This window comes from Salmo trutta, chromosome 38 (assembly GCF_901001165.1).
Source record: "Salmo trutta chromosome 38, fSalTru1.1, whole genome shotgun sequence".
In the NCBI taxonomy this organism is placed as follows: Eukaryota; Metazoa; Chordata; class Actinopteri; order Salmoniformes; family Salmonidae; genus Salmo; species Salmo trutta.
In genome coordinates this window covers 32,051,152-32,063,451 of record NC_042994.1, presented here as the reverse complement: position 1 = coordinate 32,063,451, position 12,300 = coordinate 32,051,152, and the positions used below count along the sequence as shown (strand labels likewise).

The 12,300-nt window shown below is 42.7% G+C and overlaps 1 protein-coding gene across 2 annotated transcripts; it reads right to left on the bottom strand.

Annotated features, from left to right (window-relative positions):
• Positions 1 to 227: 227 nt before the first annotated feature.
• Positions 228 to 11,462, bottom strand: LOC115178146 (gastrula zinc finger protein XlCGF17.1). 2 transcript variants are annotated; one of them, XM_029739182.1, is made up of 2 exons: positions 10,962 to 11,462; positions 228 to 1,072 (listed from the first exon to the last, which is right to left on the bottom strand). In XM_029739182.1, the coding sequence occupies exons 1-2, from the start codon at positions 11,194 to 11,196 to the stop codon at positions 465 to 467; spliced, it is 843 nt and encodes a 280-aa protein (XP_029595042.1). In that variant the 5' UTR covers positions 11,197 to 11,462; the 3' UTR covers positions 228 to 464. The 2 variants fall into 2 exon arrangements, with proteins under 2 accessions (XP_029595042.1, XP_029595043.1); XM_029739183.1 differs by having other exon boundaries at positions 228 to 1,069.
• Between the last annotated feature and the right edge of the window lie 838 nt (positions 11,463 to 12,300).

Sequence of the window (12,300 nt, the reverse complement as noted above, 5' to 3'; positions counted from 1 at the left end):
GGGACTTTTAAAACAACTGGGAAAGTCGGAGCGCTATACACACATGTACACATGGATTTTGTGTTCTAGATATGTGGTAGTAGAGTAGAGGCCTGAGGGCACACACTTAATATGTTGTGAAATCTGTTATGAATGTATTGTAATGTTATAAAAATGTATAACTGCCTTAATTTCGCAGGACCCCAGGAAGAGTAGCAGGGATCCATAATGAATACAAATACAAAGGCTTGTGAAAGGCTACTTACTTATTTAATTATGTACATTTTGCAATATGAAAAGCATATGATGAACAACAGAGGGTTTATACTTGTATCAAATCGAACAAAGCTCATCATCAAAACCCAATAGACATCTGATATTAGACATGATCATGTCTCTAAATGAAAAAACAACAAAAGTAACCTTATTCTGGTTTCATATATACAATTTGATTTCATGAGGATTAAACAAAAACAAATTATCAGTCAAAAACACAAGTCAGAACACAACCTCTCTATTTTCTCATGTGATTTCAGGTCCTCTAACTGGGAAAATGCCTTTCCACAATGAGAGCAGTGGTATGTCTTCTCCTCCTGTGTATGTATTCTTTCATGCTTATTCAGGTGCCTTAACCAATTAAATCTCTTTCCACACTGGGAGCAGTGGTAGGTCTTATCCCCTCCTGTGTGTGTCCTGTCATGCATAATCAGGGCTTCTAACTGGGTAAACCGCTTTCCACACAAAGAACATTGGTAGAGCTTTTTTTGTGTGTGCATTCGCTCATGCGATTTCAGAGTCCCTAACCACCTAATACTTTTTCCACAATGGGAACAGGAGTACGGCTTCTCTCCAGAGTGTATTTGCTTATGACTTTTCAGGTAATCTAACCGAGTAAAACACTTTCCACACTGGGAACAGTGGTAAGGCTTTTCTCCTGTGTGTGTTCTCTTGTGTGATTTCAGTTGCTGTGATCGGATAAAACTTTTTCCACACTGGGAGCAGTGGTGAGGTCTCGCTGATTTGGACGTCTCTGGGTCTGGTTCCCCTGAATGACTCTCCCCGCTGTCAGAGTGAGAGTCTGGTCGCTCTCCTGCTAAAGAAAAACAAATGATTTAGTTAAATACTAAACAGAGCCCTGAATGAAACCTCCATGTGATAAACTATCTTCCTATGTGGTTTAATGGGCTGTGTCTGCGCGCCGGGTTCAGTTATTGTTATTTTCTTTTGACCCGCCTAGACGCACTAAGAATATCCCAGGCAAATCATGATCTATTGAATTGTTTATACTATGTCCCTATCAAACAGCGACTGGACAAACATTATTAGGTTTTACATGTATTTATTTGTATTTCACCATAATTGGTTTTGTTTGGTCGATTATCCTCCTTTTCTAGTCCAATAGAATTGATTTGATATTTAGATTATGTGCCATTAGAACAGAGGGAGCCCTGTGGACGGGCCATTAGAATACAGGGAGCCCTGTGACCAGGCCATTAGAATACAGGGAGCCTTGTGGATGGGCCATTAGAACAGAAGGAGGAGGTTTATATCAGCTGCGACTTGGGGAGGGCCCTTGGGAAATGTAGTTTATTATTTATTAATTTTTTTACATATTCTATGCTGATATTGACTACATCTATTTACTTTAAAATGGGATTGTACTACATAGTAATACCTACTATTACACATGTACTATATAGTAATGCCTACTATTACGCGTGTACTATATAGTAATGCCTACTATTACGCGTGTGCTATATAGTAATGCCTACAATTACGCGTGTGCTATATAGTAATGCCTACTATTACACGTGTGCTATATAGTAATGCCTACTATTACACGTGTGCTATATAGTAATGCCTACTATTACACGTGTGCTATATAGTAATGCCTACTATTACACGTGTGCTATATAGTAATGCCTACTATTACACGTGTGCTATATAGTAATGCCTACTATTACACGTGTGCTATATAGTAATGCCTACTATTACACGTGTGCTATATAGTAATGCCTACTATTACGCGTGTGCTATATAGTAATGCCTACTATTACACGTGTGCTATATAGTAATGCCTACTATTACACGTGTGCTATATAGTAATGCCTACTATTACACGTGTGCTATATAGTAATGCCTACTATTACACGTGTGCTATATAGTAATGCCTACTATTACACGTGTACTATATAGTAATACCTACTATTACACGTGTATGCTGATACTGACTATATAGTACTACTTACTATTACATTCTGACCGGGTTTTCTGGAAAACCAGGGAATTTATGGAAAGTTACCAGATTTATGCAATCCTACTTCCTATGAGTTTTAAGCCAGACTAGATCCCTCCATAACCTGAGTTCAGAACATTTGAGGTCTAGTTTTTTAGAATATTTCCAATATTTAAAAAAACACTTGTGTTCATCATAATAATACATATACACTATATATATATATATATATATATATATATATATATATATATATATATATATACAGCAGTATGTGGACACCCATTCAAATGAGTGGATTCAGCTATGTCAGCGACACCCGTTGCTGGCAGTTGTATAAAATCGAGCACACAGCCATGCAATCTCCATAGACAAACTTTGGCAGTAGAATGGCCTTACTGAAGAGCTCAGTGACTTTCAACGTGGAATCGTCATAGGATGCCAACTTTCCAACAAGTCAGTTCGTCAAATTTCTGCCCTGCTAGAGCTTCCTGGGTCAACTGTAAGTGCTGTTATTGTGAAGTGGAAACGTCTAGGAGCAACAACGGCACAGCCACAAAGTGGTAGGCCACACAAGCTCACAGAACGAGACCACCGAGTGCTGAAGCACGTAGCATGTAAAAATAGTCTGTCCTCGGCTGCAACACTCACTACCGAGTTCCAAACTGCCTCTGAAAGCAACATCAGCACAAGAACTGTTAGTCGGAAGCTTCATGAAATGGGTTTCCATGGCCGAGCAGCCGCAGACAAGCCTAAAATCAACATGCGCAATGCCGTCGGCTGGAGTGGTGTAAAGCTCGCCACCATTGGATTCTGGAGCAGTGGAAATGCGTTCTCTGGAGGGATGAATCACGCTTCACCATCTGGCAGTCCAACGGACACATCTGGGTTTGGCAGATGCCAGGAGAACGCTACCTGCCCCAAAGCATAGTGCCAACTGTAAGGTTTGATGAAGAAGGCATAATGGTCTGTTTTTCATGGTTCGGGCCCCTTGAAGGGAAATTGTATTTATACATTTTTTTACCCCCTTTTTCCTCCCGTATTTAGTGATTTCCAATTGGTAGTTACAGTCTTGTCCCATCGCTGCAACTCCCGTACGGACTCAGGAGAGGCGAAGGTCTAGAGTCATGCGTCCTCCGAAAACATGACCCAGCCAAGCCACACTGCTTCTTGACACACTGCTCGCTTAACCCGGAAGCCAGCAGCACCAATGTGTCAGAGGAAACACCGTACAACTGGCGATGGCATCAGCTTGCATGCGCCCTGCCCCATGTAACGATCAAAACACTTCAAGTTTTCAAGTTGATAGAGAGAAGAGAAGTTATTACAGTTTAATTGAAGACAATTATTTTTATTTTTAACAAAGATGGAATTTTATTTAATCTTTAGAGATTTTTTATTTGTTGTTTATCTTTACTCAAACGTACGAGAGACAGACATGATTTGAGTTAATGGTTAATGGACTTTGAGTTTGGCGTCGATCAGATGTTTGGTTTATGAGAAGATATGGCGGAAGTCATAGGTTCATGAGGCAAATACGTTCACTATGATAAGAAACACTTGTACCAAGGTTCTAGGTTGTACATCAAACAGGGTGGCGGGCTGAACCTTCTACTTTGAATGCTTCTTACAGTGCCACCTATGGGCCAATCTGTGACTTTTTGGTGTCTGAGTAGTAGTGTTGACATACAGTACTTCAATATTGTTGAAGAATAATTTTTTCAAACAATCGGGCATTGAGATATTTGCAACAAGTACAAAAGAATAATAAAGAAAAATATTGAGTTTGTTTTATTTCACCTTTATTTTAGTGGGGAGTCCCATTGAGATACAGATCTATTACAAGGGAGCCCTGCTTCACTGCCACTTATCACCACTAACAGTAGAGCTTAACATCTATTTTTGTTTCATGGTTATGTCATGGTTAGAGGCTGAGCAGAGCTCTATAATAATAGATAATGTCATGTTTATAGGCTGAGCAGAGCTCTATAATAATAGATAATGTCATGTTTATTGCCTGAGCAGGGTTCTATAATAATATACCTTACGAAAATATAAACAACGCGTAAAGTGTTGGCCCCATGTTTCATGAGCTGAAATAAAAGATCGCAGAAGTTTTCTATACTCACAAAAAGCTTATTTCTGCATCTTTCTCTGGAGCGCACGGGGCAAGAGGAGTGGCTCGCTCATTACAGCAGCAGGCCCCGGTGAAACAGGGGCAGGGCACACACACTTTCACTACAGGAATCATGAGGATAATGCACTTTACTGTTTGACCAAATCATTGTTTTAGCCAAACGAAAAACGTTTTGAGTGAGGTGATGATGTAGAAAGTTTTCTTTCTACGTTTAGTCACCCTTTCCATTTCATACGGTCCATGATCTTGGCTGTCTAACTGACGACAGAGTCAAACGTAGGTCTCTTTTCTGATGCTGCGGTTGACTTTGAATGTGAGTTTGTGTGAACTTAGCTCAGCCTATCAGAAAACCGAGCTGGGCCATCTAGGTAGGTGGGTAGGCTATTGCCCACTGATCAGCCAAAGGCTCATTATAGATTAGTATAACAGAGAAAATAGCTGTCACTTGACAAAAAAAAATATATTTTCCACCATAATTGCTCTTGGATCACTAAGATTCAGATCTGTATTTATCTATTTCATAATAATTATGTTATTTTTATGTACACATTTGGATAAAGAACAAAATGCACAATCAATCATATTAAGACAACATTACGTAGTATCCGTTTTAATGAGACTAATATTTCATAAATATTGGTGCATTACGGTACCATCTTGGTAGGGGGGCCGGCTGTTACCCACTGATCAGAGATTCAGTAACCCAATACTTCATCAAACTGTACTGATCTCTATCAGAGATTCAGTAACCCATTACATCATCAGACTGTACTGATCTCTATCAGAGATTCAGTAACCCAATACATCATCAAACTGTACTGATCTCTATCAGAGATTCAGTAACCCATTACACACTAGACAAAATGGCGCCAGAAGAAATGGCAGCAGTTTTACGGGCGCCCAACCAATTGTGCTATGTGTTTTTTTTTGCTATATTTGTAAATTATTTTGTACATAATGTTTCTACCACTGTATCTTACAGCAAAAAAGAGCTTCTGGATATCAGGACAGCGATCACTCACCTCGGATTAGACAAAGATTTTTTCAGCAACAAGCAAGACTCACACGATATTCTCCAAACACCCGGCAGGGTCGACCTGCCAGTTATTCGCAAGAGGAAGCGACGCGGGTACAGAGGACGAAGAGCCGGATGCCTGGTCAGGACCCGCAGAAGGTGTGTAGGAAAGCTGCCGTTACCGTCAATATTACTGGCCAACATGCAATCATTGGACAATAAACTAGACGAGGTACGATTATGAATATTCTACCAACGGGACATCAAAAACTGTAATATCCCATGTTTCACGGAATCGTGGCTGAATGACGACATGGATATTCAGCTGGCGGGATATACACTGCACCGGCAAGAAAGAACAGCACACTCCGGTAAGACGAGGGGGGGGGGGGGGGGGGGGCGGTCTATGCATATTTGTAAACAACAGCTGGTGCACGGAATCTAAGGAAGTCTCTAGATTTTGCTCGCCTGAAGTAGAGTATATTGTGATAAATTGCAGGCCACACTACTTGCCTAGAGAGTTCTCAGCTATACTTTTTGTGAATGTTTATTTACCACCACAGACAGATGCTGGCACTAAGACCACACTCAGTCAGCTGTATAAGGAAATAAGCAAACAGGAAACCACTCACCCAGAGGCGGCGCTCCTAGTGGCCGGAGAATTTAAAGCAGGGAAACTTAAATCAGTTCTGCCAAATCTCTATCAACATGTTAAAATGTGCAACCAGAGGGGAAGAAAAAAATTTCTAGATCACCTCACATCATTACTCCACACACAGAGACGCTTAAAGCTCTCACTCGCCCTCCATTTGGTAAATCCGACCACATCTCTATCCTCCTGATTCCTGCTTACAAGCTAAAATTAAAGCAGGAAGCACCAGTGACTCGGTCTATAAAGTGGTCAGATGAAGCAGATGCTAAACTACAGGACTGTTTTGCCATCACAGACTGGAACATGTTCCAGGATTCTTCCGATGACATTGAGGAATACACCACATCAGTCACTGGCTTTATCAATAAGTGCATCGAGGGCGTCGTCCCCACCGTGACTGTACGTACATACCCAAACCAGAAACCATGGATTACAGGCAACATTCGCACTGAGTTAAAGGGTAGAGCTGCCGCTTTCAAGGTGCGGGACTCTAACCCGGAAGATTACAAGAAATCCCACTATGCCCTGCGACGAACCATCAAACAGGCAAAGCATCAATACAGGGCTAAGATTGAATCATACTACACCGGCTCCGACGCTCGTCTTATGTGGCAGGGCTTGCAAACTATTACAGACTACAAAGGGAAGCACAGCCGCGAGCTGCCCAGTGACACGAGCCTACCAGACGAGCTAAATCCCTTCTATGCTCGCTTCGAGGCAAGCAACACTGAGGCATGCATGAGAGCATCAGCTGTTCTGGACGACTGTGTGATCACGCTCTCCGTAGCCGAAATGAGTAAGACCTTTAAACAGGTCAACATACACAAGGCTTCGGGGCCAGAAGGATTACCAGGACGTGTGCTCCGGGCATGTGCTGACCAACGGGCAGGTGTCTACACTGACATTTTCAACATGTCTCTGACCGAGTCTGTAATACCAACATGTTTCAAGCAGACCACCATAGTCCCTGTGCCCAAGAACACAAAGGCAACCTGCCTAAATGACAACAGACCAGTAGCACTCACGTCCGTAGCCATGAAGTGCTTTGAAAGGCTGGTAATGGCTCACAACACCATTATCCCAGAAATCCTAGACCCACTCCAATTTGCATACCGCCCAAACAGATCCACAGATGATGCAATCTTTATTGCACTCCACACTGCCCTTTCCCACCTGGACAAAAGGAACACCTATGTGAGAATGCTATTCATTGACTACAGCTCAGCTTTCAATACCATAGTACCCTCAAAGCTCATCACTAAGCTAAGGACCCTGGGACTAAACACCTCCCTCTGCAACTGGATCCTGGACTTCCTGACGGGCCGACCCAGGTGGTGAGGGTAGGTAGCAACACATCTGCCACGCTGATCCTCAACACTGGAGCTCCCCAGGGTTGCGTGCTCAGTCCCCTCCTGTACTCCCTGTTCACCCACGACTGCATGGCCAGGCACGACTCCAACACCATTATTAAGTTTGCACAAGACACAACAGCTGGATCACTGACAACGACGAGACAGCCTATAGGGAGGTCAGAAACCTGGTCGGGTGGTGCCAGAATAACAACCTATCCCTCAACGTAACCAAGGCAAAGTAGATTATTGTGGACTACAGGAAAAGGAGCACCGAGCACGCCCCCATTTTCATCGACGGGGCTGTAGTGGAGCAGGTTGAGAGCTTCAAGTTCTTTGGTGTCCACATCACCGACAAACTAGAATGGTCCAAACACACCAAGACATGAAGAGGGCACAACAAAGCCTATTCCCCCTCAGGAGACTAAAAAGATTTGGCATGGGTCCTCAGATCCTCAAAAGGTTCTACAGCTGCAACATCGAGAGCATCCTGACCGGTTGCATCACTGCCTGGTACAGCAATTGCTCGGCCTCCGACCGCAAGGCACTTCAGAGGGTAGTGCGTACGGCCCAGTGCATCACTGGGGCAAAGCTGCCTGCCATCCAGGAAGGCCCTAAAAATTGTCAAAGACCCCAGCCACCCCAGTCATAGACTGTTCTCTCTACTACCGCATGGGGAGCGGTACCGGAGTGCCAAGTCTAGGACAAAAAGGCTTCTCAACAGTTTTTACCCCCAAGCCATAAGACTCCTGAACAGGTAACCAAATGGTATCTAAATATGTGGGATATGGACCAACAACTGGGATATCTAACAACAATATAAGTAGGTGTTATAACAGGTGGGATATCTAACAACACTATAGGTAGGTGTTATAACAGGTGGGAAATCTAACAACACTATAGGTAGGTGTTATAACAGGTGGGAAATCTAACAACACTATAGGTAGGTGTTATAACAGGTGGGATATCTAACAACACTATAGGTAGGTGTTATAACAGGTGGGATATCTAACAACACTATAGGTAGGTGCTAAAACAGGTGCGCATGTCAAAATGGGGGGATATCCTTCTTTAAGTGGCAGTGCTGCTCTTTGCGGAAACACAAACTCTAGATTGTAGGGTGTAAAAACCCTACAGTGAGGGAAAAAAGAAAGATTTCTGGCTCCCAGGTGTCTTTTATACAGGTAACGAGCTGAGATTAGGAGCACACTCTTAAAGGGAGTGCTCCTAATCTCAGCTTGTTACCTGTATAAAAGACACCTGTCCACAGAAGCAATCAATCAATCAGATTCCAAACTCTCCACCGTGGCCAAGACCAAAGAGCTCTCCAAGGATGTCAGGGACAAGATTGTAGACCTACACAAGGCTGGAATGGGCTACAAGACCATATCCAAGCAGCTTGGTGAGGTGACAACAGTTGGTGCGATTATTCGCAAATGGAAGAAACAAAAGAACTGTCAATCTCCCTCGGCCTGCGGCTCCATGCAGGATCTCACCTCGTGGAGTTGCAATGATCATGAGAACGGTGAGGAATCAGCCCAAAACTACACGGGAGGATCTTGTCAATGATCTCAAGGCAGCTGGGACCATAGTCACCAAGAAAACAATTGGTAACACACTACGCCGTGAAGGACTGAAATTCTGCAGCGCCTGCAAGGTCCCCCTGCTCAAGAAAGCACATATACATGCCCGTCTGAAGTTTGCCAATTAACATCTGAATGATTCAGAGGACAACTGGGTGAAAGTGTTGTGGTCAGATGAGACCAAAATGGAGCTCTTTGGCATCAACTCACCGTGTTTGGAGGAGGAGGAATGCTGCCTATGACCCCAAGAACATCATCCCCACCGTCAAACATGGAGGTGGAAACATTATGCTTTGGGGGTGTTTTTCTGCTAAGGGGACAGGACAACTTCACCGCATCAAAGGGATGATGGACGGGGCCATGTACCGTCAAATCTTGGGTGAGAACCTCCTTCCCTCAGCCAGGGCATTGAAAATGGGTTGTGGATGGGTATTCTAGCATGACAATGACCCAAAACACACAGCCAAGGCAACAAAGGAGTGGCTCAAGAAGAAGCACATTCAGGTCCTGGAGTGGCCTAGCCAGTCTCCAGACCTTAATTCCATAGAAAATCTGTGGAGGGAGCTGAAGGTTCGAGTTGCCAAACGTCAGCCTCGAAACCTTAATGACTTGGAGAAGATCTGCAAAGAGGAGTGGGACAAAATCCCTCCTGAGATGTGTGCAAACCTGGTGTCAGACGTTTCTTGTAGTTGGCCCTCTGTGATTGCCAACAAGGGTTTTGCCACCAAGCACTAAGTCATGTTTTGCAGAGGGGTCAAATACTTATTTCCCTCGTTAAAATGCAAATCAATTTATATCATTTTTGACATGTGTTTTTCTGGATTTTTTTTGTTGTTATTCTGTCTCTCACTGTTCAAATAAACCTACCATTAACATTATAGACTGATAATTTCTTTGTCAGTGGGCAAATGAACAAAATCAGCTGGGGATCAAATAGTTTTTTCCCCCCACTGTAGGGTTTTTACACCCATATTTATTGACCACCCCTACTTAGTCAGATAACTGATGGTTTACAAAATAATCTATACATTAGGTGAAAGCAGTGGTCCTAGTAAATAATGAAAGTTACCAGCACAGCACACCCATTGACGATACATTAGAATTAGCTTATTATCATTACCAAAATGAAGGTTCTCATAAAAGTGATGCGGTAATAAGAAATGTGTGTTTTAGTAATGAGAGGCCCTTAGCTTCATCTGGAAGTAATAGGAGACAGACATTATGAGTCAGCAAACTATTGACCACATCACTAAAGCTCATTCATGTCTCCATGTTGGTAAGGTAATGGTTCTCTAAGTGTTGACCACATCACTAAAGCCCATTCATGTCTCCATGTTGGTACGCTAATGGTTCTCTAAGTGTTGACCACATCACTAAAGCCCATGCATGTCTCCGTGTTGGTAAGGTAATGGGTCTCTAAGTTTCTCAAATTTGAGCTTTTTTGTCATTTTGGTATTGACAAGGTTAAGTGTCATAAAGGGGGTGTTTGAGAAAAGACCCTCATTCTGAACGCATATATTTGAAAAATGTTAAATAACTTGTGCTCATCTAATAAATACTCCACTAGATGATGCATCATGGGGGGAATAAAACTTTATACAAACAAATATTGGAGTTTTTACAGCAACTTGAACAAGTGTTGCAGTAATGAGAAATATGTCCACAGACACTTTATGAGAATCACCTCTTTCACCACATGATTTAGAAACCTAATTTCAACTGTCCAGTGTTGCACACTATTTTTATTTATATAATAAAATGTTTAACAAATCACTTAGTTTCAATAGCTCATTCACAATGTGACCGATAAACCTAAACCCAACTCAGCATCGTTCACAGGGTAGGTTTTCCCATAGGATTGTTCACCCTATGGTTTTCCAATAAAGCACTTACACGTTTTTAAATAAATATTAGAAACTTTAACATTTCAATAGCTGGTTCTCAAACATGTGACCTAGCAATATTCAAGGACTGAAGAGTTTGTGCCCCAGTTTTTAAGACCGTACTTACTGGTTTTACTCAGATCTCCCGTCTCCTCTTCCTCTCCTTCCTCCTCTTTCAACGTGAAAGTAATCTGCCTCTCCTCTTTCACTTCGAAAGCTTCTTTCACTGTAACTTCTTTCTCTTCTTCTTTCACTGTAAAAGCCTCATCCTCTACTTCTTGTTTAACTGTGACAGCCTCTTCTTCTTTCTCCGTCCAGCAGACCTCTTCTTTAGCAGGAGTGGAGGAGTTTAGTGAACTCATGGTCGGGGATATTAGCTAGCTAGCTACTTAGCATTAGCGATTAGCCTAGTGCAAAGCTAATTTGGCAAGCCAGCTACCTGATAAACAACGTAAATAATACATTAAATGGCCCAGCAAGTAGACAAAACAGAAGTATGTTTAAAACACAGTGACTAATGTACATCAAAACAGCCTGAAAACATTGAATGTTTTCGGCTACGGAGATGGCCGACAAACCTGTTGTTCCTGTTGAAGAAGTGTCCCGTCCACTACATTAGACGTCACACTGGCAGTATCGCCTGAAATATGCACATCGCCATCTGCTGATTGGAGTGGGTAACGCAGTTGATCATTATTTTTTGGGGGGGGGCAAACATTTGTTTAATCGAAGTGTAATATTATATGTAAACGTACAAAGTGAAGCGTGTGTTGATGGATTAGTGCAGATTTTTTTTAATGAGAGAATTTAAATTCTATACGACCCAACAGTAGTAGACCTGATTATCAACAATGACGAGACATCTACAGCAGGGGTGGGAAACCACAGTCCCCGGGGGCCTGATTGGTGTCACACTTTTTCTCCATCCCTAGCAAACACAGCTGATTAATCAAACTGTATTCTAAACTGAAGATCCTGATTAGGTGATTATTGGAGTCAGGTGTGTTAGCTGGGGATGGGGCAAAACTGTGACATCAATCAGACACCCGAGGACTGGAATTGCCCCCCAGGCCTACAGGGAGGATGTGAGGGCCCTAGCGGATTGGTGCCAGGAAAATAATCTCTCCCTCAACGTCAACAAAACGAAAGAGTTGAACGTGGACTTCAGGAGACGGCAGAGGGAGCTCAACCCTATCCACATTGACCGGACCGCAGTGGAGAAGGTGAAAAGCTTCAAGTTCCTTGGCGTACACATCACTGATAATCTGAAATGGTCCAGACAGTGTGGTGAAGAAAGCGCAACCCTCCAGGACACCTAAAGTACCTGGTGTCACAGGAAGCCCAAAAAGATCATCAAGGACATCAACCACCCAAGCTACTGCCTGTTCATTTACATTTACATTTTAGTCATTTAGCAGACGCTCTTATCCAGAGCGACTTACATTTCATTTTCATTTCATACATTT